The 23,162-nt window shown below is 35.7% G+C and overlaps 8 protein-coding genes and 1 pseudogene across 11 annotated transcripts; all 9 read left to right on the top strand.

The window, feature by feature from the left end:
• The first annotated feature begins 42 nt into the window (after positions 1-42).
• LOC117576558 (uncharacterized) lies at positions 43-1,665 on the top strand. 2 transcript variants are annotated; one of them, XM_052007667.1, is made up of 5 exons: positions 43-360; positions 417-910; positions 970-1,101; positions 1,231-1,336; positions 1,407-1,665. In XM_052007667.1, the coding sequence occupies exons 1-5, from the start codon at positions 174-176 to the stop codon at positions 1,601-1,603; spliced, it is 1,116 nt and encodes a 371-aa protein (XP_051863627.1). In that variant the 5' UTR covers positions 43-173; the 3' UTR covers positions 1,604-1,665. The 2 variants fall into 2 exon arrangements, with proteins under 2 accessions (XP_051863627.1, XP_034117286.1); XM_034261395.2 differs by having other exon boundaries at positions 48-360; positions 970-1,336.
• A 1,330-nt stretch (positions 1,666-2,995) lies between these two features.
• LOC117576559 (uncharacterized) lies at positions 2,996-4,549 on the top strand. 2 transcript variants are annotated; one of them, XM_034261396.2, is made up of 4 exons: positions 2,996-3,232; positions 3,291-3,784; positions 3,848-4,214; positions 4,278-4,549. In XM_034261396.2, the coding sequence occupies exons 1-4, from the start codon at positions 3,046-3,048 to the stop codon at positions 4,472-4,474; spliced, it is 1,245 nt and encodes a 414-aa protein (XP_034117287.1). In that variant the 5' UTR covers positions 2,996-3,045; the 3' UTR covers positions 4,475-4,549. The 2 variants fall into 2 exon arrangements, with proteins under 2 accessions (XP_034117287.1, XP_034117288.1); XM_034261397.2 differs by having other exon boundaries at positions 3,291-3,781.
• A 470-nt stretch (positions 4,550-5,019) lies between these two features.
• Positions 5,020-6,574, top strand: LOC117576555 (uncharacterized). Its single transcript, XM_034261393.2, has 4 exons — positions 5,020-5,283; positions 5,341-5,834; positions 5,897-6,263; positions 6,327-6,574. Exons 1-4 carry the CDS (start codon positions 5,097-5,099, stop codon positions 6,521-6,523), a joined length of 1,245 nt encoding a protein of 414 aa, XP_034117284.1. The 5' UTR covers positions 5,020-5,096; the 3' UTR covers positions 6,524-6,574.
• A 533-nt stretch (positions 6,575-7,107) lies between these two features.
• On the top strand, positions 7,108-8,812 carry LOC117576551 (uncharacterized). The gene is made up of 4 exons (XM_034261390.2): positions 7,108-7,422; positions 7,481-7,974; positions 8,041-8,407; positions 8,464-8,812. Exons 1-4 carry the CDS (start codon positions 7,227-7,229, stop codon positions 8,655-8,657), a joined length of 1,251 nt encoding a protein of 416 aa, XP_034117281.2. The 5' UTR covers positions 7,108-7,226; the 3' UTR covers positions 8,658-8,812.
• Positions 8,813-9,275: 463 nt separating this feature from the next.
• Positions 9,276-11,178, top strand: LOC117576553 (uncharacterized). Its single transcript, XM_034261391.2, has 3 exons — positions 9,276-9,504; positions 9,568-10,434; positions 10,500-11,178. Exons 1-3 carry the CDS (start codon positions 9,330-9,332, stop codon positions 10,706-10,708), a joined length of 1,251 nt encoding a protein of 416 aa, XP_034117282.2. The 5' UTR covers positions 9,276-9,329; the 3' UTR covers positions 10,709-11,178.
• Positions 11,179-11,388: 210 nt separating this feature from the next.
• Positions 11,389-13,043, top strand: LOC117576560 (uncharacterized). Its single transcript, XM_034261399.2, has 4 exons — positions 11,389-11,669; positions 11,725-12,215; positions 12,280-12,652; positions 12,725-13,043. Exons 1-4 carry the CDS (start codon positions 11,486-11,488, stop codon positions 12,916-12,918), a joined length of 1,242 nt encoding a protein of 413 aa, XP_034117290.2. The 5' UTR covers positions 11,389-11,485; the 3' UTR covers positions 12,919-13,043.
• A 497-nt stretch (positions 13,044-13,540) lies between these two features.
• On the top strand, positions 13,541-15,163 carry LOC117576979 (uncharacterized). Its single transcript, XM_034262158.2, has 4 exons — positions 13,541-13,565; positions 13,663-14,180; positions 14,243-14,615; positions 14,692-15,163. The coding sequence occupies exons 1-4, from the start codon at positions 13,541-13,543 to the stop codon at positions 14,883-14,885; spliced, it is 1,110 nt and encodes a 369-aa protein (XP_034118049.1). The 3' UTR covers positions 14,886-15,163.
• Positions 15,164-15,940: 777 nt separating this feature from the next.
• LOC117576108 (uncharacterized) lies at positions 15,941-18,933 on the top strand (annotated as a pseudogene).
• Positions 18,934-21,154: 2,221 nt separating this feature from the next.
• On the top strand, positions 21,155-22,905 carry LOC117575290 (uncharacterized). Of its 2 annotated transcripts, none has more exons than XM_034259435.2 (4): positions 21,155-21,270; positions 21,397-21,633; positions 21,694-22,542; positions 22,609-22,905. In XM_034259435.2, exons 2-4 carry the CDS (start codon positions 21,414-21,416, stop codon positions 22,791-22,793), a joined length of 1,254 nt encoding a protein of 417 aa, XP_034115326.2. In that variant the 5' UTR covers positions 21,155-21,270; positions 21,397-21,413; the 3' UTR covers positions 22,794-22,905. The 2 variants fall into 2 exon arrangements, with proteins under 2 accessions (XP_034115326.2, XP_051863282.1); XM_052007322.1 differs by having other exon boundaries at positions 21,156-21,270; positions 21,411-21,633.
• The last annotated feature ends 257 nt before the right edge of the window (positions 22,906-23,162 follow it).

A 23,162-nucleotide genomic window follows, 5' to 3' on the forward strand; every position in this document is an offset into this window, starting at 1 on the left:
GCTTTTTGTATTTGTGAAATAGAGTTTCACAATTTGTTTGTCGATGCTTATAAATGCGTTTGCTCATACACAGAACAACCAGTAGGATAGCGTTAGCAAACCGACTCTAATAACTACAGTTACTGTACACATTTATCTCTTATTCAAATTTTCAATAAATAACAACATTTACTATGACATCTGAAGCATCCAAGACCATAATACCTGATTGGGTAAAGCCTGATATCTTCATTGATATACTAAACGAATCTGTAGAAGGTTTCGTGAGAATCACAAACTTCAAAGCCGATAGCGGATCGGCACCAGGAGAAAATTACGCCACTATCATGCTGCGAGTGAATATTCAAGTCGAACTGAAAGGTATTTGAGTGCAAGTAATTTTAAATTTTGTAATTCAAAAACACACTTTATTGCAGATGGTTCAGAAAAATCAATTTCCTTTATGTTAAAACTTCCTCATCAGTCAGAAATGTATCTGGAAATATTGAAGAAAAACAATTTTTTCGAAGCAGAACGTACAATGTATAACACAATTATTCCAGAAATGGAAGAATTGTATCGTGAAGCGGGTGTAGAAGTAAAATTCGGCGCCAAATCATATGATCTAAGAGGTGTTGACTCATACTATGTCCTGCTTGAAGATCTCGCTCCACATGGTTTTAAAAACATGAACAGAATAGAGGGCCTGGACCAGGTTCACACCGAATCAGCGCTACGAAAGCTCTCTCAATGGCATGCAGCCTCAGCTGCACGAGTTGCTAATATTGGACCTTATCCAGAAAAGTATAGTATTGGATTTTTCAGGGAAGAAAATCGTGCAATTATGACTCACATCAATAGCAATACATCACAAGACGTCTTAAATGGATTGCTAACATTTGAGGATAACGAAGAATACATAGAACATGTGGTAAGGCTATACAATAAATCACATTTTCGTTTTATTTAACTTCTTTATCATTCAATCAGAAAATCTTTGGTCCTAAATATACTGATATATCCTTCAAATTATCTGAGCCAGATAGCGACGGTCTTAATGTACTTAACCATGGCGACTTTTGGAGTAACAATATAATGTTTTCTCATGATTCTATTGGTAACGTAAGTGAGACATATCTAATAGACTTTCAAATGCCAAAGTATGGAACAGTAGCGCAAGATATATACTATTTGCTATTGTCATCAACAAAATATGAAGATAAGTTGACTAAATTCGATTATTACATTAAGTTTTATCATGAGAATCTCGTGGAAAATCTGAAACTTCTGAAATACACAAAATCATTGCCGACTCTGCGTGATATTCACATTTCGCTTTTGAAATACGGTTTCTGGGGTAAGAATGGATAGCTTAATTTATTAATTTATTTGATATATTATTATTAATTTATATTTCATTATTTTAGGCTACCTCACTGCGACCCGAATAATGAATGCTGTTCTTGCAGATCCCTCAGAAAAAGCTAACTTTGATGATTTGCTGAGCGATACAAACAATGGTAACGAATTCAAAAAATCGCTCTATTCGAATCCTCGATATCAGAAGCACGTTAAATTGGTATTGCCATGGCTACTGAATCGAGGCGTGTTTGAAGAATATTGATATAATTTTTTAATTATTTGCATATCACAAAGTATTTGAAAATAAAAAGGAATAGTAAAATGTGCACAAAGCTCTTTGAATCTCTTTTTATTATAACAATTTAGTTTATATATATTATATATAACTTCTTCAAAGATTCAAACCCATATTTTCTCTTAGATATTATACACCATGCAAGATACAAATTAAGCTAAAATATTTCACAACCTAGTGAAAGGTTAGCCGAGCTTTATAAAGCTTCATCACTTTATAATTTATTGAATTGAACAAATAGTTACCTAAAAAGGTAGTAAGATATAAAAACGCGGTGGCAAATGTTTATTAGAATGAGAAGACATAACATATATATTTACTTTTGATCGCTATCTTCAACCGAACGATTCCTACGAGGATATAAAGACTTGATTTAATAGTATCCCTGATATCAACTGCACATTACAATAATTTTGCCTTGATTACTAAATCTTGGCATAATTTAGAAGAATCACATTTGACTTTTATTGACATATTTCAAATTTATGTTTAAATTTTCGTTGTAATTTGGCACAAATATCATTTCACATTATCAGAAAACTTTGAAAAGCTTAAGTCTGAATAAACTTAGCACATACTCGAACCTCTTTTTTTAGCAAGCTGATAAAATCGCCAAAATTAACATAAACAAAGTAGAGACAGTAAATACTATTAAACTAACATACTTATAACAGAATGTTAGAAAATAAGAAAACATATACATATAAACAACAAAAGGGAAGCTAGGTCTCTCGAATTTATATCTAAACCTTAAGTTTTAGTTCTGAAACTCCATTCAATAGAAATGGTTATACGTTAATAATTTTGTTTTTATTTATAAATAGAATGTTGTTATTAATTATGCACATATATGTATGTGATTACATGCAAAGTGCGTTCGACTACTGAATGACAAAAGTAGTATTTGTAGTACTAGATTTAAAAAAGTTCTTTTTAAATAATAAAGTTTTTTAATAAAGAACAAACTTTTGTAATACATTTTCTTACCCTTTAATTAAATTTTTCCGCAGTCAGTTTATACACCAAAGCCCGACAGTCTAATCCTTAATAATATATCCACACATCTTTTTAATTTGCATAATCAAAACATTTTTATATCAAACTAAATCGATACAGAAGCAAAAGAAACGGTTCTTTTTTCGAAATTCATCGTGAGTATCCAGTATTTTTTAAAAGTATTATCAGCAATAGTGTTTTAGGAATGGGGCTTATCAATTGATAAGCTTGCTGAGCTGAGATATTTCGCAATTTTGCGAGAGAAACCGTCAGAGCTTTTGAGTGATATTTGTATTGTATTGGTCTAACAATTGAGTATGAATACAAGTGAAAATTTAAAATTACTATTAGAATCGTGTGAGCAGTCACAACCATATCATCTATAATTACGGTGTACAGAATACAATAATAAGATGGCGACTCAAGCACCTGTTAGCCAAGTGCCCGATTGGGTGAAGGCTGAAATATTCATTGATGTATTAAAAGAATCTGTTGCGGGTTTCTCGAAAATCAAGAGCTTCAAGGCTGCTGGAGGATCGGCAGCAGGCGAAAACTATGCAACTATCATGCTGAGAGTGAATATTGAAGTGGAACTAATAGGTAATTTATGACGTTAACTGGCATTAAAAAATATTCTAATACTCAATCTACTTACTAGATGGCAAAGAAAAATCCGTTTCTTACATGCTGAAACTCCCTCATCAGTCGGAAATGTTCCAAGCGATGATGAAAATCAACAATATTTTTGAAGCAGAGCGTGCTGCATATAATACAATTGTTCCAGAGATGGAGCAATTGTATCGTGATGCTGGCGTAGAAGTGAAATTCGGTGCAAAATCATACGACCTGAAAGATGCTAAGACTGATTATGTCCTTCTCGAGGATCTTGCTCCTCAGGGGTTCAAGAACATGAATCGTCTAGAAGGCTTGGACCAGGCACATACAGAATCAGCTCTACGGAAGTTGTCCCAATGGCATGCTGCTTCCGTTGCACGTGTTGCCCAAATAGGATCATACCCTGAAAAATATAACACTGGATTTTTTACAGAACAAAATCGCCCCATTGTAACGGAAATAAATGCCAGTATGGCAAAAGGCTTCCTGGAGAGCTTTGCAACATACGAGGACAACGAAGAATATTTAAACATCGTGGTAAGTTACTAAGTCGTTATCCAAATATTAACAATTTTAATAATTTGGGTTTCTTTTATTCAGAAATCATTACAACCTAAGTTAACTGATATATACTACAAGCTGGCTGAACCAGATACCAGTGGACTGAATGTATTAAATCATGGCGACTTTTGGAGTAACAATATGATGTTTTCCCATGATTCGTCTGGTAAAATTAAGGAAACCTATCTGGTAGATTTCCAGATGCCTAAGTATGGAAGTGTAGCTCACGATCTTTTGTATTTTCTGATTTCCTCAACTAAGTTTGAGGATAAGTTGACTAAATTTGATTATTATATCAAATTTTATCACGAGAATCTTGTGGAAAGTCTGAAAATTCTCAAGTATTCAAAACCGCTGCCAACACTACGTGAAATTCACATCGCACTTATCAAAAATGGATTCTGGGGTAATTTGAATATTTAATATTAATTGTTTACAAGTTTACTTATATTTTCTGTTTTACTTTTAGGTTATTTTACAGCAACAGGTGTTATGGGTGCAGTTCTTGTCGATCCCACAGAAAATGCAAGTTTGGATAACTTCCTTGGTGACACCGAGGAGGGTGTAAACTTTAAATCATTGCTCTATTCTAATCCTCGTTACCGGAAGCATATGAAAATTATTTTGCCTTGGCTATTAAATCGTGGTGTTTTCGAGGAATGTTAAATTGAACATCGATTTTTTTTTTCTTTAAGGTAAATAAATTTTTATTTTTATTACTTTCTGCGAATTCAGCAGTCAACATGAATTACTACAAAATGTTCTTTTTTTCTTAATATCGGCATATCAAACATAGCTCTTTCTTCTTTTTGACAAACGTTTGAAAGTTAGAAGATATTGTATGCTAATAAGATAACTATTTTCAAATGAAGCAATCCGACCGAAAGTGTTAGACGCAATTGGAAATATTTAAAAATCCCTTTATTTTACCCAGCTTGTTATTATTTTGTTTGTCATTTTTTTTAAATTTCTTTTAAAACTACCATGAAAGAGTATCCAAAGAAGACTATTAGTATTTTTTTTAATTTAATATCAGTAATAGTATTCTGCGAATAACTTATTCGTTTATCAGTTGAAAAGCTTGCCAAGCTTCGATATTTCACAACTTAAAGAGAAACCCCATCAGAGCTTTTGAATGCTCTTTAGATATGTTTGAAGGCCCCCTAACTGAGTATTAATAAATGTGTAAACTCAAAACAACTATTAGAATCGTGTGGACAATCATAGGAATATCATCTGTTATTACGGCGTAAATAATTGAATATTCCATTAAAATAACATATTTAAAATGGCGACTGAAGCATCTGATAGCAAAGTGCCAGATTGGGTGCAGGCTGAAATCTTCACTGATGTATTAAAAGAATCTGTTGATGGCTTCTCGAAAATTAAAAGCTTCAAAGCTGCTGGCGGATCAGCAGCAGGTGAAAACTATGCAACTATCATGTTGCGAGTGAATATTGAAGTGGAACTAAAAGGTAATTAATAATAATTACATTCGTTTTCTTATCACTATATATGTAATTTGTTCTTAGACGGCAAGGAAAAATCCGTTTCCTACATGTTGAAACTTCCTCATCAGTCGGAAATATTTCAAGCGATGATGAAACGTAACAATATTTTCGAAGCCGAACGTACTGTGTATAAAACAATTGTTCCCGAGATGGAGCAATTGTACCGTGATGCGGGCGTAGAAGTAAAATTCGGTGCGAAATCGTATGATCTGAAAGACGCCAAGTCAGACTATGTCCTTCTCGAGGATCTTGCTCCTCAGGGGTTCAAGAACATGAATCGTCTAGAAGGCTTGGACCAGGCACATACAGAATCAGCTCTACGGAAATTGTCCCAATGGCATGCTGCCTCCGTTGTACGTGTAGCCCATATAGGACCATATCCCGAAAAGTATAGCACTGGATTTTTCACGGAAGAAAGTCGCCCAATTATAGAGGAAATGAACAGTAGTTTGACAAAGAGCTTTCTGAAGTCTCTGGCAACGTACGAGGACAGCGAGGAATACTTAACTATCGTGGTAAATTTATAAGTCAATTGACTATTTTAAAACACTTTCATTAATTTGTTTGTTACATGTAGAAATCATTGGTGCCTAAGTTAACTGATATATGCTTTAAACTGGCCAAACCAGATACCAATGGACTGAATGTATTAAATCATGGCGACTTTTGGAGTAACAATATGATGTTTTCCCATGATTCATTTGATAAAATTAAGGAGACATACCTGGTAGATTTCCAGATGCCAAAATATGGTTCTGTATCGCAGGATTTGTACTATTTCCTGATTTCGTCAACTAAGTTTGAGGATAAGTTGTCTAAATTTGATTATTATATCAAGTTTTATCATGACAATCTTGTGGAAAATCTAAAAATTCTTAAGTACTCAAAACCACTGCCAACTCTACGTGAAATTCACATGACGCTCTTCAAACATGGTTTCTGGGGTAAATTGACTATTTACATTTTGTTTTTTACAATTTGATAATATATTTTGTAAATGTTTTTAGGTTATTTTACAGCGACGGGTGTTATGGGCGCCGTTTTGGTCGATCCCACAGAAAAAGCAAGTTTTGATAACTTTCTTAGCGATGACGGCGAGGGTGCGGACTTTAAGTCTTTGCTCTATTCGAATGCTCGTTACCGGAAGCATATGAAAGTTATTCTACCTTGGCTGTTAAACCGTGGTGTGTTTGAGGATCTCTAAACGCAAGAAATATTTGTATGTCTGATGAAGGTGAATAAATGTTCGATAAGTGATTTTTTTGTATTATCATTTTGGATGTGTCATAGCTGATGTACTCAAGTTTGGAATCGATAACGTGACTCTTAGCGCACAAAAACGATAAGAATACATTTTACAAGTGTTATCAATGTTATGCGTTGGTTTGGGACTTAAATTATTTCCCGATGATTGCATTGTACGTACACTGGAACTATAGTAATGAAATGTTGACCAGATTTACTATAAACTAATTAGTATACACTTGAGGTATACTTGCATCAATAGCTTGAAATACTATTGGACTAAAGCTTTAAGACTTGTTAAACTTCTAAATTCAGAAATGTTTAATATTAGCAGTTGCAACCTACATACAATTTTTTAATATGTTTAGTTTTAACCAATAAGCCTAATTCCATTTTAAATGTTAACAATTTGTCAGAGAGCGTGAAGATTGATAGAAGAGATAGATGCAAGACATAAAGGAAGAGCACTACTCGATTGTGTATGACCGAAGAGAACTGGCAAAGCTTTTTTTCCATTTTATAAAGAACTGCGAAAGCTATAGACGCATTAGAAGCCAGTTGGTGAGCAGGAGAGCTACATCAAACGCCGACCAATCAAGTATTAATACAATCGCAATCGCGAGTGCAATTCATTTCAATTCAGGAATTATTAAATAAAAATTATGGCGTCCGAGGCAAAAATAGATCCAATTGCCAGCAAAATTCCCGATTGGGTGCAAGCCGAAAACTTTGTTGACGTGCTGAAAGAATCCGTAGGGGGATTCTCCAAAATGAGCTTCAAAGCAATCAGCGGATCGGCGGCTGGCGAGAACTATGCGACTGTAATGCTGCGAGTGAATATAGAAGTCGTGTTAGATGGTAAATTTAATTATTACACCTTCATGATCAATTCATAATCATTCTGTTTTGCTTGTAGATGGCAAAGAGAAGAAGGTATCGTACATGCTAAAAGTGCCGCATAAGATCGATAACATACCCATGATGATGATGCAAAGAAATATGTTCGAGGCAGAAAGAGCCATGTATCAGAAGGTTGTTCCAGAGATGGAACAATTGTACCGTGATGTTGGCTTGGAGGTAAACTTCGGCGCCAAGTCTTATGAAGTCAAGGGTGCAAAGACTGACTACATACTTCTAGAAGATCTCGCTCCCCGAGGCTTTAAGAATACCAATCGTCTAGAGGGTCTCGATCAGGTTCATACTGAATCTGCACTGCGAAAGTTGTCGCAGTGGCATGCAGCCTCTGCGGTGCGTGTGGCCACGAAAGGAGCCTATCCAGAGAACCTAATGGTTGGATTCTACACGGAACAAAATCGTGCCATGATGATCGAGATGAACAAGAATTTATCACAGAGCTTTCTTCAATGCTGTGCCACATACGATGGAAATGAGGAGTACTTCGAGCAAGTGGTAAATATAATAATTGAAACTCAATCGACTTCATAACTATGTAATAACTATAATTTTACAAATTAGAAAGCCTTGCAACCCAGGATTTACGATAAAGTTTATAAAATGGTTAAAATTGATCCAAATGAGTTCAATGCATTGAACCATGGCGACTTCTGGAGCAATAATATGATGTACTCCCACGATTCGTTTGGCAAAATCAAAGAGATCTATTTAGTTGACTTTCAATTGCCCAAATTTGGGTCTATTGCTCAGGATCTGTATTATTTCCTACTATCCTCCACGAAATTTGAGGACAAGCTGACTAAATTTGATTATTATATCAAGTTTTACCACGAGAGTCTCGTTGAACATCTGAAACTACTCAAGTATTCGAAGGCTATCCCATCTCTGCGCGATATTCACTTATCGCTCTTCAAGAATGGTCTATGGGGTTAGTTAAAAAAGTATCCTAATATATTTTATACCATGTTAACTCATTAATCGCAGGTTACATAACCGCAACGAGTGTGATGAGTGGCATTTTATTGGATCCCACCGAAGCTGCCAGTGTTGAAAACTTTCTTAGTGATACCACTGAGGGAAACGACTTCAAGAACTTACTCTATTCCAATCCTCGCTATCGTAAGCACATCCAAGCTGTTCTTCCTTGGCTTCTGAACCGCGGTGCCCTAGACCCCTAAGCAACTTTATTTTCTCTTCTTAAATTTGTATACTGCAATTTTAGCCTTGAAGTAAACTGTTTGCTATCACGTCAAGATAATTCAATGTTGTGTGTGATAACGAATTTAACACTTGTAATTGAGGAAATAAAAAAATAAAATATCGATTGCATGTCCAAAAATCAGACTTTTTTCTTCCCTGTTTGGTTTTCCTAGAATAGAAACTCTCTCGTCCAATAATCGAATTTCTCTCTCCTATACACAATGATAGTGTATCTTATCTCTGAGAAGCACAACAAAATTGAGAGTATCGAAATGGAGGACGGAACCTTTTCTTGTATTCTCTATCAAAGCACGAATCAACGTATCAAAACAAAAAACGAAAAACAAACATTGAAAGTATGATTGACTCGCTGATACTGCGATAATGGTTAGACATATGACTCTAGATAAAATGGTAGTATTCCCAAACAATAGTTTGAAATTTAAGTGTGTTTAAGTGCCTTCTACAACCTTCCTTTTCGCTTATTTAATCTTTTTATGAAATACCTTTTGGTGAAAAAGCTTTCTGATAACAAAAGCTTTGGCAAATCTGTATATAAATCGTAAAAACGCTCAGCTCTTAAAAGTTGTGCGACGCTCATCACACAGTCAACACTTAATTTATATTTGCTCAAGATACTTTCAGCAAAAATGTCGAACTCGTCACTGCCCAGTTGGCTGAAAGCCGAAATCTTTGAACCGGTTCTTAAAGACTCCTTTAAGAATTTCAAGAAAATAAACAAATTCAACGCTACGCGAGGCACAAAACCTGGTGATAACTACGCCACTTTAATGCTGCGAATTGAGTTGGAGATCGAATTGAATGGTAAGTGAAAGTTATTGGCAGTGGAAAATTTTTCTAATTTGTTGTGTTTTTATGTAAATGTAGATAGCTCCACAAAATCCATTTCGTACATGCTGAAGTTGGCCCACGACTCAGAGGCATACCAAGAGACATTGGGTCAGAACAAGAACAACATATTTGACTTGGAACGCGAAATGTTCACGAAATATGTGCAAGAATTCAAGAAACTTTACAGCGACGTTGGCTTGGATGTAGAGTTTGGAGCCAAATGCTATAAATTAGACGTCCCATACGATCACGTTCTACTAGAGGATCTCAAGGCAAAAGGAGTTCGACCAACCAACAGACTTTCAGGCCTCGATGAGGAACATTGTCTCTCTCTGCTCAAAAAACTGGCGCAATGGCACGCGGCGTCGGCAGTTCGAGTTGCCACAATTGGTCCTTATCCCCAACGACTGTTGGAGGGACTTTTTGGAGAAGATAGCAAGTTAATGATGAGTAAAATGACAGATGGCATGGCCAAGTACATGCAAAAGACCGCGTCAACATTTGAAGGACATGAGGAGTACTTCGATGATCTAAAAGCTATGGAGGGGCACATTTTTGAAAACGTGATGGACGTGGGTGTTATCGACCCCAATGAGTTCAATGCGTTAAACCATGGCGATTGCTGGATCAGCAATTTAATGTTCCAATATGATCAGACAACGGACAAATTGTTGGACGCTTATCTAGTCGACTATCAAATGTGCAAATATGGCAATGTCGCAATGGACTTGCTTTATTTCCTGATATCATCGCCCAAGCTGGAACTGAAAATCAACAAGTTTGATTATTTTGTAAAGCACTATTACGATCAGCTGATAAAGCATCTCAAGTTACTCAATTACACTGAAAAGCTGCCAACTCTTATTGATATACACACACAGCTCTTGAAATACGGCATTTGGGGTGAGTATGATTACATAAAAAGTCAAGATAAAAATAGAAAATTTACATCTGTTGCTCATTTACAGGGTATGCGACGGCGGGCGGTGTTATGACGGGCGCTAACCTGGAACCAACGGAAACCGCAACCTTTGAGAATATATTTGACGATACGCCAGAGGGAGATGCCTTCCGAACATTGTTATTTAGTGGCAAACAATACAAAGAGCATCTGAAGATTGTCTTGCCCTTTCTTCACAATCGAGGAGCTTTACAACTAAGCAAAAGAAGCAAGTAAATTCATAAGAAGATAGACTAGTAAAATAGAAAATTGACATTATAGTGTTGACTATTATTAAATAAATTTTAAAGAATCTGTTGATCAGAACTCGCGTTAAAATTAACTACTAAAATTGTTGCAACTCATTATGATAAGCACAATTTGTGTTTAATTATCATTAAGAATTCACTCTCTAACAAAGGCACCTACTGAGCTTCCCAAAGCGCACAAACCATTAAAACTTGTTATTCCCCGAATCCAAATGAGAAACAAACAAATTACAAACACTAATTTGTTGTCGCAGCCTTGAACTTCTGTATACACAAACTTTTTTCTATGCTTTTGCAACAATGCTTGTAGAGTTTACAAAGTGTATAATTATTTGCTTTGAATACAACAATAATGCTGGGCAAATAAGTAATCGACGCCCACAACGAAGTAAGATTTTCTCTTTCAGCTTAAAAGGCAATAAAATAATATTTAACTTATGTGCCAGTTTACATTCAGACCTTTGGTGAATCCCACATGCATAGCGTAAAAAGAGATCGTGGGACCTCTTTCTTGTATATATGTACATTGAATATCAACAGAGAGAGAAAAAGAGTAAACAAACTAAAAGCTTTTAAAAGCTCAGCGTGAGTGAATCATTGTGATGCCATCAGACTAAAAAGCTTGAAAAGAGAAACAAATCGCATGTACAATTTAGTCTGCTGAAAGTGCCGGCAAAAGCAAATCATTTTTGTTCTCAAAATAATTATAGATCAGTAATATTAAATTGCAACAAAGAAATTCATCATGACTGAAGATAACAATGTCCAAGTGCCTGCGTGGCTGAAGCAACAACTCTTTGAAGATGTGCTGAAGAAACTCTTTCCTAAATATCGCAGCATTAAGAGCTACAAGCCAGAGGCTGGTCTCAAACCAGGAGAGAATTACTCCACAATTATGTTGCGATTGCACTTTGAAGTTGAATTGAAAGGTGAGTTTACACATGCAGAAATAAATTTATTTTATTTAACTCTTAACTCAACTAGATAATTCGATCGAGAAAATCAGCTTTATGCTGAAAACACCGCACGACTTTGAACTGTATCGAGAGATACTTAAGAAGAACAACATGTTTGCCGTTGAACGAGATGTTTTTCTAAATGTAAAACCCGAGTTGGAGCAAATGTATAAAGATGTTGGACTAGAAGTTAGATTTGGAGCGACTGGCTATACAATTAATGCACCCGATGAATATGTACTCCTCGAAGATCTTCGACCTGCCGGTTTCCAGAACATCGATCGTCTTGAAGGTTTAAATAAGGCTCACGTTTTGGGTGTACTTAAAAAGCTTGCTCAATGGCACGCGGTCTCAGCAGCACGTATCTTATTTAAAGGCGTATATACGCATAATTATCTTCAGCCCACCTATGCAGATAGTATGAAGCCAGAAATTGCTCAGGTAGCAGAAACTCTAGGAAAATATTTTCTAAAGTGTTTGCCCAAATACGATGACTACGAAACCTACAGTGAGGCAGTGGTAAGTTTCTATAATGAAAATTCTCTACAAAAGTCGAAATATCCATTTTATTACATTATTTCAGCACAAAATTCAACCAAAAATTGTGGATTTAATGTATGGATTAAATAAACCCGATCCCGAAGATTTCAATGCGCTTGCCCATGGTGATTTGTGGACCAACAATATTCTCTTCCAAAGTAAAGAAGAGAGCGATGAACCAAATGAAACTTATTTTGTAGATTTTCAATTACCTAAATACTGCTCGGTGGCATATGATCTCATGTATTTCTTGCTGGCTTCCACACAATTTGATCTCAAGCTGAGTCATTTTGATTATTTCATTAAGTATTATCATGATCAACTGGCGGAACACTTAAAATTGCTCAAGTACCCAGTAGAGAAGATTCCAACTCTTCGCTCTCTCCATCAACAGTTGCTGAAACATGGATATGTTGGTATGATATCTTTTTCTTGTGTTTTCTTCTTTAAAAATGTTATTTATCGAGAGATTTTCTTATTGTCTTTAGGATATCATGTTGCCCTAATTCTGTGCCCCCCAGTTCTTCTCGACCGCACAGATGATGCCAATCTGACTGACTTTGTCACCGAAACAGATGATGGAGACATCTTGAAAATGCAAATGTTTAGCAACGCTCGTTATCGCAAACATGTCAGTGCTATTCTGCCCTGGTTGTACAATCGTGGAGCTCTGCCATATTGAACCTTAAAGCTTGCATTCTAAAAGATTGAAATACTTCGATATGAGAAAATATCTTTCATACTTAACACTATTACTTACATAATTTTGCTCACACTGCATTTAATAGACATACTAAAAATATTAATAAATGAATTTTATACTGTATTTGAAATATTTTTTTATCAACTATTATCTTTGAATATCTCCATAATTCATTGTAGTGTCTATCTAAAGAGGTTTTAGATAAGACGCAGTAGCTTTGATCTGCTTTATTTTAGCTAGTCAATTGGATACCAATATCGTATTAGAATCATTCGTGCATCATTAATGAAATACACTGCACTTTTATAGCTCAAAATTACAGAAGAAAATACATGAATTAATTTTAAGCTGATGAGCTCTGCAGTAACTCACATGACAAAGAGGAATTATAAGCTTTTTCTTCTTCTTGTCTTGTGTTCAAATATATGTACATACTTCGAAAATATAGCGTATTCCAATTTCGCTAAGACTTGTGAATATTTCGTCAGCCGTTAGAAAAGCTGTGGAAAGTTCACCATATGGTAACATAACTGACGCGGAACAATGCTGATATACAAACTGAGAGCTTTTGAAATCCACTTCGAAGTGTTGTCAAGAGACCATGTCGCACTTACAATTAGTCTCAGGTAGCTGTTGGGCATACAAAAAACTCAATTATTATACGCCTTTGCAAGGAAACACTCAAAATCAATAAAAGTATAAGCTAATCATGACGGACGAAAGTGCTGTCCCGTTGCCTGTCTGGCTTAAGGAAGAACTCTAAGGAAATTAGCTTCATGTTAAAAACTCCGCACGACTTTGAAATGTACCGAGAGATTCTTAAGAAGAACAACATGTTTGACGTTGAACGAGACGTTTTTTTAAATGTGAAACCCGAATTGGAGCAAATGTATAAAGATGCTGGACTTCAAGTTAGATTTGGAGCCACCGCCTATGAAATTAATACACCCGATGATTATGTACTCCTTGAAGATCTTCGACCCGCTGGCTTCCAGAACGTTGACCGCCTCGAAGGACTTGATGAAAGCCACGTTCTTAGTGTCCTTACCAAATTAGCCCAGTGGCACGCAGCCTCTGCAGCTCGCATTGAGTTTAAAGGCGCTTATAAGCAGCATTATTTTGCACCGACTTATACGGACGGCATGCGGCCTCAAATCGAGGAAACCGCAGAGACTTTGGGAAAGTATTTATTCAAGTGCTTGACCAAATACGATGACTACGAGTCTTACAGCGATGCAGTGGTAAAATAAACAAATTTATTTCTTGTGCTTGAACAAAAACAATGTCAAATTAATATTTATAGCATGCGATTCAGCCAAAATTTGTCGATTTAATTTACGGATTGAATAACCCGGATCCAGAAGACTTCAATGCGCTTGCCCATGGTGATTTGTGGACCAATAATATACTCTTTCAGTATAAGGAAGGCAACCCTGAACCTAACGAAACTTATTTTGTGGATCTACAGTTGCCTAGATACTGCTCGGTGGCATATGATCTCATGTATTTCTTGCTGGCTTCTACACAATTTGATCTGAAGATCAGTCATTTCGACTACTTCATCAAGAATTATCATGATCAACTGAAAAAGCATCTTCAATTGCTCAAATACCCAGAGGAAAAGATCCCAACGTTGCGCTCTATTCATCAGCAATTGCTGAAACACGGGTTTGTTGGTAAGAAATAGTTTTCATATTATTATTATATCTTTATAATTCACGAAATGTTTTTTGTACTTTATATTTTAATCAGGATATCAGGTTGTTTTAATGCTATGCCCACCACTACTTCTTGATCGCACCGATGATGCCAATTTAAGCGATTTTGTCACCGAATCAGATGACGGAGAGGGCTTGAAAATGCAAATGTTTAGTAACGCTCGTTATCGCAAGCATGTTAGTGCTATTCTGCCTTGGATGTTAAATCGCGGAGCCCTTCAATTCTAATCATTACACACAAAAAAAAAAACCATTTTATAATTCGCACAATATTCTGCATGGCTATCAAAGTTAACATTATTGCACATGAGTGCATTTATATGTAGCACTAAAGATAAATAACTTTAAATTACTCTAAAATGTGTGTATTAACAAAGTATAAATATAAAATACTTCAAGGATTTGCAAATCATTATTTTAATTGATACTTAAATGAAAATATGGCATTATCCCGAAGATAATCTGTTAAGTTTCGACAACGTTGTTATCTAAAATATTATTTATCTCACATGATTATTAAAGAAACAACAATTATCCTTATATGAAATTGGCTGTGAATGTTTATGCACTTTTTTAACTTCGCAATTCTCGCATTTATTTTTTTATTATACAAATTTACAATTGCTGCATTTTTGTGTTTATATCGTCAGACGATATTCTTTTTATGATATTTAATGTTTCTTTCGATGGTTTTAATATTTTTACGGTTCCAATTGATTGCAAGCAGTGTTCAAAGATTCAATAAATGTAAATAACAAACCTACATTTATTTGCTCTTTATAAACTAATTCTTTACTCTCTTATACGAATACCAATCCCTTATAAGGTTGTTAGTCTACTGATATAGATTTTAAAAAGCGTCTAGTGTTAAAGTTGTGTGACTGTTTGATAGTGTTGAATGATTGAATGATTTCTTCTATTTACTTTTACTATATAAGTAAGTAAAGAATATTGTTGTCTATCACATGTTTGAGTGATTCACAGTCGCAACACGAGCAAAAACAATTAATAAAGAATCACAATAATTAGAGCACATAGCACAAAATAATGAACAAATGGGTATTTCGAGTATGCAGGGAGCCAGAGAAGAGACCAGCAGTGCCTTGCCTTCCTTATCAGTGAAACAATTGCCTACGCGACCATACTCATATCATATGTTTATTTAAAACTCAGTCTCGCAGAGGTTGGTTTTTTGTGAGTGTGACGCTTTTTGCCGGGTTTGTGCGAATAAAATTACAAAATAAACTTTAATTGAACACAAGCGATAAGAATTCTATGGCTAATACCAAATCGGGCCAACAACAGGGCACCTGCCATCATTTGAAATTAATCGCTGGCCGAACTGCATTCAATCGCTCTCACAATTTCAAACAACTCGAAGTTCAGTCTCTTTTTGTCAATTAAGGAAAAAGGTATGTCTCACATTCAAAGTGTTTGTGCTCAGATTTTGAGATACCTTTGCATCCAAAAAAAAAGAAATATTAAATAGTTGACTTCTGTGTTAGTTTCATCGAAATAGTTATTAAAATGGAACAATAAGTGTAATAATATTATTAATTTATGGCGAAACTGAGATTAACAACCTGATTATTAGCTTGGTGCATAGAAGAAGAGAAAAACTCGCCTTTGATTTCTTTATCTCATATGGCACATACAAGAGTCAATATAAATAAAGAAATTTCGGTATAATTAATATTTTTGCAAATATAACTCGAAGTCGACGAAAATGTTGTAACAATTGACATGTGACCTGATTTATAAGTTTGTGTCCGATATAATTATGTGCCGATTGCAGCGCTGATAATAACCTAATCAATATTCGATGATTTGTGAGCACAATTTATACCAACGAGAGTCCAGAAATACCCATTTGACATTGAAACATTCGACATTTGAGGGGGATAAAAACCCCAAAAACTCAAAAAAAAAAAAAGTTATATAATACTCCTAAAACAGAATTGAAGACAATACCCTGTAAAAAGAGTATACAGAGTTGAACATTATCCACTTAACAGTTCGTCAATTAGTTTTGTTTGTAATAGTTCTTTGAATAGTGATTTGTAGCTTTCTGTGGTGGCACTCTACTTATATTATCTTTACTAAAAGCTACTTACAATAAAACTTGTTTGTATTGTCTTTATTATTGACGTTATCGGTTCCGTATTGATAATTACAAATTAAAAAGGCTCTAGTCAATTATTGATCGATTTTTATTACGCTGACCATTGAGAAAAGTATATTTTCCAAGAAAGAAAGTTATTATGCGATAAGAATATATAGTATATCTAGTATTGTTCTATGTCATAAGAAATTTTTGCAGCTTGTAAACTGCTTGACGTTAGCAAATTGGCAAAACCAAATTGGGTGTAACTCTATATCATATACAATTAGCATAAAAAAAGGGTGTGAAATATTTGCATAGCCTCGGAGTTATCTAGAGAAGAATAAATACAGATAAGTAAAAGATAAAAAGACCGAGAAAGAGAGGTGTTTGAGTAACATATCTCTTCTCTTCATATTTCGATTCAGACGAACTGATAATTAATCGACTTGTTTGGTGATGTTGTCACACTATTAACAGTTAATACATTGAAGAAGTTGATTATCGCTCCAGAGTACTATTAGTCACAAGTTGAAAAGACAATAATTTACGACAATAGATTAATTTGATTTCGATTTCGCTTTGGGAATTGTGTGAATTTATTTCAGAACTAAAATGACCGAGTCTAAGCAAACAAATGGAAATGTTGAGTCTACGGACTCTCAACTGCCATCCTGGCTGCCCAGAATCTCGTTGGAGAATGCGGTTCGAGCGCAGATTGGAGATTTCGAGAAAATACTCTCTGTGACGCCGCATAGCACTGGAGCCGAAGATAACTACTCCACATTGATGATTCGCCTGATTGTCGAGGTTGAGCTAATCGGTGAGTAGAAATCGATGTGACTATCAATAGTTCATAAAAATATTCTCCACAGATCACAGCACGAAGAGCGTATCTTTTGTGCTGAAGGCTCAGCATAACAATGAAGTAATGGCGTCTATTCTAAACAAGTTGAAACTGTTCCCGAAGGAGGAGGAAATGTATCACAACATTTTGCCAAATTCGAGCAACTTTTTGCTGATGCCGGCAAACCGACTCAATTTGCCCCCAAAGCCTATAAGATTGATCAGGATTTGGGTGTAGACTATGTGCTACTAGAGGATTTACGCCCAAAGAATTTCAAGAACGGAAATCGCTTGGCAGGATTGGATTTGGAGCATATGCAAGAAGTTCTGCAGAAGCTGGCTGCCTTCCATGCTGCCTCCGCTTGCTATGTAGAGCATTTTGGCATGTACAGTGAAGATTTCACTGTCGGTGTCTTCAGTGAGGCAAATCGCCATTTGTTGCAGGAATTTAATGCTTCGGGCGCATTTTTGGCGCAGCTCAAGAAGTGGAAGAATGCCCAAAAGATCTATGATAAGTTGGTAAGTCTGAAAATTTACCATTTATAGTTAGTCATATTAATTACCATATTTTGAAGGCCACTAGTGATGAATATCTGGTAGATCGACTGCTGCAAAATCAGCAGGTTTCAACGAGGGAATTCAATGTGCTCAACCATGGCGACTGCTGGAACTTTAACATCATGTTCCAGTACGATGCTTTTGGCAAGATCAAGGAGACGCTTTTTGTAGACTTTCAAGTTGGCAAATATGGTTCACCAGCTAATGATCTGTACTATTTGATACTTTCATCGGCTGCTCCCAATATTAAGACCGCGCAATTTGATTATCTCGTACGTTATTATTTCGACCATCTGATTGAGAATCTTCAACTATTGCAATACCATCGTCCATTGCCCAAATTGAAGAATCTACATGCGGCTCTCTTCCGCAATGGATTGTCAGGTATGTTTTCAAGATATTACATGATGATTTTCGTACTTATTTAAATTCTCCTTTAAGCATACATGGTCGCGTCTAAGGTTCTGCCAGTTGTGATGCTGGACAAAACCCAGAACGGAGATCTCGAGAAGTATCCAAACGACGACTCTAAAGTAAAGACCGCCATGTACACGAACCCAAAATATGTGCAGGTGATGACAGAATTGCTGCCATGGTTGGATAATCGCGGTCTACTCGACTGGAAGTAATTTACTAATTACCCTCGCTGAAAGCGAATAACAACAATGACAATGAGGTTTATTTTAACGCATTGCGACCTAAATAATGAACGTAGCTTCTGGTCACGCTATGCAAATGTATTATTATGAAATAAATGTTTTGTTTCCATTATCAATTATCAAAATTTCTACTTGCAACATTATTTTATAGTAAATCGTGAGGTGAATATAATAATTACAAAACCGTTGAATGAAACTGGAAACTGGAAACTTTTACCTTTTTTCAAATTTCAGTTTAATGCATTTCTAATTTGACATTTGCTACAAATTATCTTTGCACTTTGAAACGAACCTAAAAATTAATTGCATTGTAATTGAGAAAATGTTTCTCGGTGATTTTGTCGTACGTATGTATGTACTTAAATAAAATATTAAGCTTAGACGACCGAAAATTGGGTCCAGAGGAAGAAGTAATAGCAAAAACATACAAACAAGATCTACTTACACGCACATGTTCCGATTGGTTCCCATGATTAAGTTTTCATCTTCTACTAGCTTATGCATTGCTTTGCCAGACTTTATTAACACTTCCCTAGCACTTTAGTAGAACACTCAATTCAGCTTAATGCTGTACTTCAAATATATAAATGTGTAAGTATACAGTTTTAAAAGACAAGAACGCAGCAGCGAAAGCTAAGTTAAAAATGTGTTGGCCGACTATCTTTTACGGTGTAAGTTTTACACAGTCAAAGTTAACAAATAGGAAAACAAATGTTTGCTCCTACGTGGAATAGAAAAGTGTTAAATTAAATATCACGTCCTCGACAACTACCGAAAAAAATTCGCGTTGCTTTCATAAAATAACCGCGAATTTCAAGAAAATAAGCAAGGAAATCGCTATCAGCTAGTGCCGGCAAAAGTAGTCAAAAACCTTATCGATAACTACGATTGCCGAATTTTAAATAGGCTACACTGAACAGAAAAAATACTTAAAATACCAAGTATAATTTTATATTGTCTAGTGCATTATGACAACACTGGAAACTTTTGCGTTGCAATGCAAATTCAAATTAGTCAAATTGACAAGTGCACTTAATATGCACAAGACAATTTTTTTTATAAAAACCATGCACAGTAGCGCCGGTATTGCATATCATTGCATGTTCAGTCTGAGAATATAAAAAATTCTTCAAAGGTTACAAAGCCTCGGTCTTTTATTCTAATTTATTTTATTATCTCATTGAGTGCATTATCTACTTTTTCTACCGAAAAAAATTCAAAAAGAGCCACTGTAGGACGAGTCTGGCTCTTGATAATGACAACGCTCAACATTTGTAATTATATTTGATGTAATAGAACTCAGATTGATCTGTGACATAAGCCGCAGTGAGAATCAAGATCAAGGAAATAAATTGATTCATTCATTTAAGTGCAATTTGTGTATGCCAGACATTGATTAAGTATTCGAAGCATATAAATAATCTTGAATTAAATTATATATAATAAATAGGTACTTATTTGCTATTGTAGAATCGCCCATTGTGCATTATATTACTAAATATCATGCTCTACAACAATGTTTTAAAATAACAGCATTTGTGATTGCATTCAGAAATAAGTTTCCGTAAAATGAAATTTCTCTTGCTTAGCAATAGCAAGCTCAGATCAATATTGCTCTCTAGAGTCTATACGTTTACGATTAAGGCCAGCTACACTTTGCACCCTGCTATACGCTTTTCAAACACTCAACTCATTATCACGTTGCGAATGCGAGTTTCAATTTTATCATGTGTGATTTCAACAAATTGCCCAGCAATTTTGAGCCAAACTGAGTTATCAGAATACTACTCGTAATGCCCATGTAACCAAATATAAGTATGTTTATCAAATTCTTTATCGTTATAGTAGTGCGCTTCAATTTTGAATTGAGACCCGCCCAGTGCATATGTTAGTTGAGAAATATTGGCTTAACTACGTTAACTATGAAATATGGTATGTGTATGTGCACATCAATTAAATTTTATTAATAATATAACGCCGCGACCACAAACCCAAATGATTCCGCACGCGTCCAATTGATAAACTGGGGCGACATTCACCCTTGCCCCCAAACACCCAAAACTAAGCCGCACTCTCGCTAGAATTACGATGGGAACTACTACTAAGAGACAGATATTTAACAATAGATGTGTGTATATACGCATTTGATATTATCAGTTCAGTTATCTTCTCTACATGCACCCATATACATATACATACATATGTACATTCCCGTACACTTGTTCATACAAGTCTCTGCGTAACATTCTCATCGCTTGTTAGGCACATAACCAGTTTCCTCTACAAAGCGAGTCTCGGCCGTACTATTCTCCATACATATAAACTGACGACTGCCGCGATCGCTCAGTATTTGTCTAGCGTTCGAAAACGCCGGACATTTGTTTATCGCGCGCATTAGTCGGAACTGTTTTAATTATAGACTCGAACAATTAAAAACAACAAATTGGCTGTAAGTGAACGAAAATAAAATAGTGAAAGACAGAAAATCAATCTATACTATTTAGAAATAAAATGCTGAAACTGTCGCATTCATGAAACAATTAAATCAAGTTCAATTATCAACATCTAACGTCAGTTTGTTTCCTGTAGAAAATGGCTCCCAACAATAGCAACAAGTCTAGTGCAACTGAAAATCCCAACGAACTTCTCCCAATTCCAAAGTGGATTAATGAAGATTACTTTCGGCCGATCATCGAAAAAGATGTGAAAGACTTTGCAGCCATAAAAAACTTAACGCCTATTGCAGCAACACAACCTGGTGAAAACTACACATCGATTATGGTGCGTGTGCTGGTTGACATAGAGCTCAAAGGTTGGTCCAACAACTTTCACCGAAAATAATAAATACGTAACTAATCAAAACGTTTCTTAGATGGCACTGAGCAGCAAATCTCCTACATACTGAAGACAATGTTGGCCATGGACAAGGGCGGTGGCGTTGTGGCTGCCATGAATTTATTCCCCAAGGAAAAACAGATGTACCAGGTCCATATTCCAAACTTCACAAGGCTTTATAAGGAGGCAGGTGTGGACATTGAACTTGCACCCAAATGCGTGCACATTGACGAAACTCCAGAAGGCATAACCCTGGTTATGGAAGACTTAAAACGACAGAATTTTGAGAATGTGGATCGTCTTAAGGGATTCGATATGGAGCACATGACTCGTGTGCTGCGCAAGGTTGCAGAATTCCATGCAGCTTCGGCAGTTACTTACGAGCAAAATGGACCCTATGATGAGATCTATAGAACTTCCATGTATAACGAAAAGTCTCGTCCTTTATTCGAGGCAATGGGCAAAATGCGCGAACAAACATACATCAATGCAATGCGGGAATGGCAACTGCCGAATGTGGAGCAATATATTGCAGAGCTACCATCCCCAAGCGAGTTCTTTGATATCGGATTAGCGCTGAACGTTGTCGACGAAAACGAATTCAATGTCCTTAATCATGGTGATCTGTGGTGCAACAATATAATGTTCTCCGGAGATCGGACTATATTTGTAGACTTGCAAGTTGGACGTTGGGGATCTCCCGCTCAGGATCTTTGGTATTTGATAACAACTTCACCCTCGCTCGACATCAAAGTTAAGGAATTCGATCATTTCATTCATATCTATCACACGCGCTTGGCGGAATGCCTGAAACTGCTGAAATATTCTAAACCCATTCCGACCTTGAGGGAACTGCACACTCTGATGCTCAAGCACGGCGATTGGGGTAAGATATGAATACTCCAAGTTCGAAAATTTTGTTTATTAAAGATTTACAAATATTTTCTTTCAGGTCCAACAACGGCTGCTGGCGTATTGGTGGCTGTTATAATGCCCTCAGATAAGGATGCCAATATCGATATGATGATGACTCCGGGTCCTGAGGGTGACGCCTTTCGATATAAGACGTTTGTGAATCCTTACTATGTCAAAGCGATGCTTCAGCTGAAACCTTTCTTTAAGAACAAAGGTCTTTAAATATTGTTAACTGTGTGTGCATAAAACGTTATTTCATTTAGTTTAAATTGTACATATTAATGTGATATTATGTCATCCAAGTCAAATAAAATATTAAAATTTTATAAATAAAGACGTCTGACTAATTTTATATACAAACAAATCGATCGAAATCAATAGTAATGATGACTTGCAATACATGGCAAATCGACCAAGCTGGGGTCTAATTTTTTTTTATAATTGTCGCTGCAAAGATAATAATAGTTTATATGGTCAATCGAAGCGCGAAACTCTATACGACTTTAGGCGGAAATACTCGTACCATGCCGTATTAAAATTCATTGTGAATAATATTCATATTGCTAATAGCACACATTCGAAGTAATAAAT

This window comes from Drosophila albomicans, chromosome 2R (genome assembly GCF_009650485.2).
Source record: "Drosophila albomicans strain 15112-1751.03 chromosome 2R, ASM965048v2, whole genome shotgun sequence".
Taxonomy (NCBI): domain Eukaryota; kingdom Metazoa; phylum Arthropoda; class Insecta; order Diptera; family Drosophilidae; genus Drosophila; species Drosophila albomicans.

Excerpts from the sequence above, each read along its gene's own strand:
- LOC117576555 (XM_034261393.2), top strand. The coding sequence starts at position 5,097 with ATGGCGACTGAAGCATCTGATAGCAAAGTGCCAGATTGGGTGCAGGCT. Across the intron at positions 5,835-5,896 it reads AGGAATACTTAACTATCGTG|AAATCATTGGTGCCTAAGTT; the intron begins GTAAATTTATAA and ends TGTTACATGTAG. Across the intron at positions 6,264-6,326 it reads CTTCAAACATGGTTTCTGGG|GTTATTTTACAGCGACGGGT; the intron begins GTAAATTGACTA and ends AAATGTTTTTAG.
- LOC117575290 (XM_034259435.2), top strand. The coding sequence starts at position 21,414 with ATGGCTCCCAACAATAGCAACAAGTCTAGTGCAACTGAAAATCCCAAC. Across the intron at positions 21,634-21,693 it reads GGTTGACATAGAGCTCAAAG|ATGGCACTGAGCAGCAAATC; the intron begins GTTGGTCCAACA and ends AACGTTTCTTAG. Across the intron at positions 22,543-22,608 it reads GCTCAAGCACGGCGATTGGG|GTCCAACAACGGCTGCTGGC; the intron begins GTAAGATATGAA and ends ATTTTCTTTCAG.
- LOC117576553 (XM_034261391.2), top strand. The coding sequence starts at position 9,330 with ATGTCGAACTCGTCACTGCCCAGTTGGCTGAAAGCCGAAATCTTTGAA. Across the intron at positions 9,505-9,567 it reads GTTGGAGATCGAATTGAATG|ATAGCTCCACAAAATCCATT; the intron begins GTAAGTGAAAGT and ends ATGTAAATGTAG. Across the intron at positions 10,435-10,499 it reads CTTGAAATACGGCATTTGGG|GGTATGCGACGGCGGGCGGT; the intron begins GTGAGTATGATT and ends GCTCATTTACAG.
- LOC117576979 (XM_034262158.2), top strand. The coding sequence starts at position 13,541 with ATGTCGCACTTACAATTAGTCTCAG. Across the intron at positions 13,566-13,662 it reads GCACTTACAATTAGTCTCAG|TGCTGTCCCGTTGCCTGTCT; the intron begins GTAGCTGTTGGG and ends GACGGACGAAAG. Across the intron at positions 14,616-14,691 it reads GCTGAAACACGGGTTTGTTG|GATATCAGGTTGTTTTAATG; the intron begins GTAAGAAATAGT and ends TATTTTAATCAG.
- LOC117576559 (XM_034261396.2), top strand. The coding sequence starts at position 3,046 with ATGGCGACTCAAGCACCTGTTAGCCAAGTGCCCGATTGGGTGAAGGCT. Across the intron at positions 3,233-3,290 it reads TATTGAAGTGGAACTAATAG|ATGGCAAAGAAAAATCCGTT; the intron begins GTAATTTATGAC and ends TCTACTTACTAG. Across the intron at positions 4,215-4,277 it reads TATCAAAAATGGATTCTGGG|GTTATTTTACAGCAACAGGT; the intron begins GTAATTTGAATA and ends TTTTACTTTTAG.
- LOC117576560 (XM_034261399.2), top strand. The coding sequence starts at position 11,486 with ATGACTGAAGATAACAATGTCCAAGTGCCTGCGTGGCTGAAGCAACAA. Across the intron at positions 11,670-11,724 it reads CTTTGAAGTTGAATTGAAAG|ATAATTCGATCGAGAAAATC; the intron begins GTGAGTTTACAC and ends TAACTCAACTAG. Across the intron at positions 12,216-12,279 it reads AAACCTACAGTGAGGCAGTG|CACAAAATTCAACCAAAAAT; the intron begins GTAAGTTTCTAT and ends ACATTATTTCAG.
- LOC117576558 (XM_034261395.2), top strand. The coding sequence starts at position 174 with ATGACATCTGAAGCATCCAAGACCATAATACCTGATTGGGTAAAGCCT. Across the intron at positions 361-416 it reads TATTCAAGTCGAACTGAAAG|ATGGTTCAGAAAAATCAATT; the intron begins GTATTTGAGTGC and ends ACTTTATTGCAG. Across the intron at positions 911-969 it reads AAGAATACATAGAACATGTG|AAAATCTTTGGTCCTAAATA; the intron begins GTAAGGCTATAC and ends TCATTCAATCAG.
- LOC117576551 (XM_034261390.2), top strand. The coding sequence starts at position 7,227 with ATGGCGTCCGAGGCAAAAATAGATCCAATTGCCAGCAAAATTCCCGAT. Across the intron at positions 7,423-7,480 it reads TATAGAAGTCGTGTTAGATG|ATGGCAAAGAGAAGAAGGTA; the intron begins GTAAATTTAATT and ends TTTTGCTTGTAG. Across the intron at positions 7,975-8,040 it reads AGGAGTACTTCGAGCAAGTG|AAAGCCTTGCAACCCAGGAT; the intron begins GTAAATATAATA and ends TTTACAAATTAG.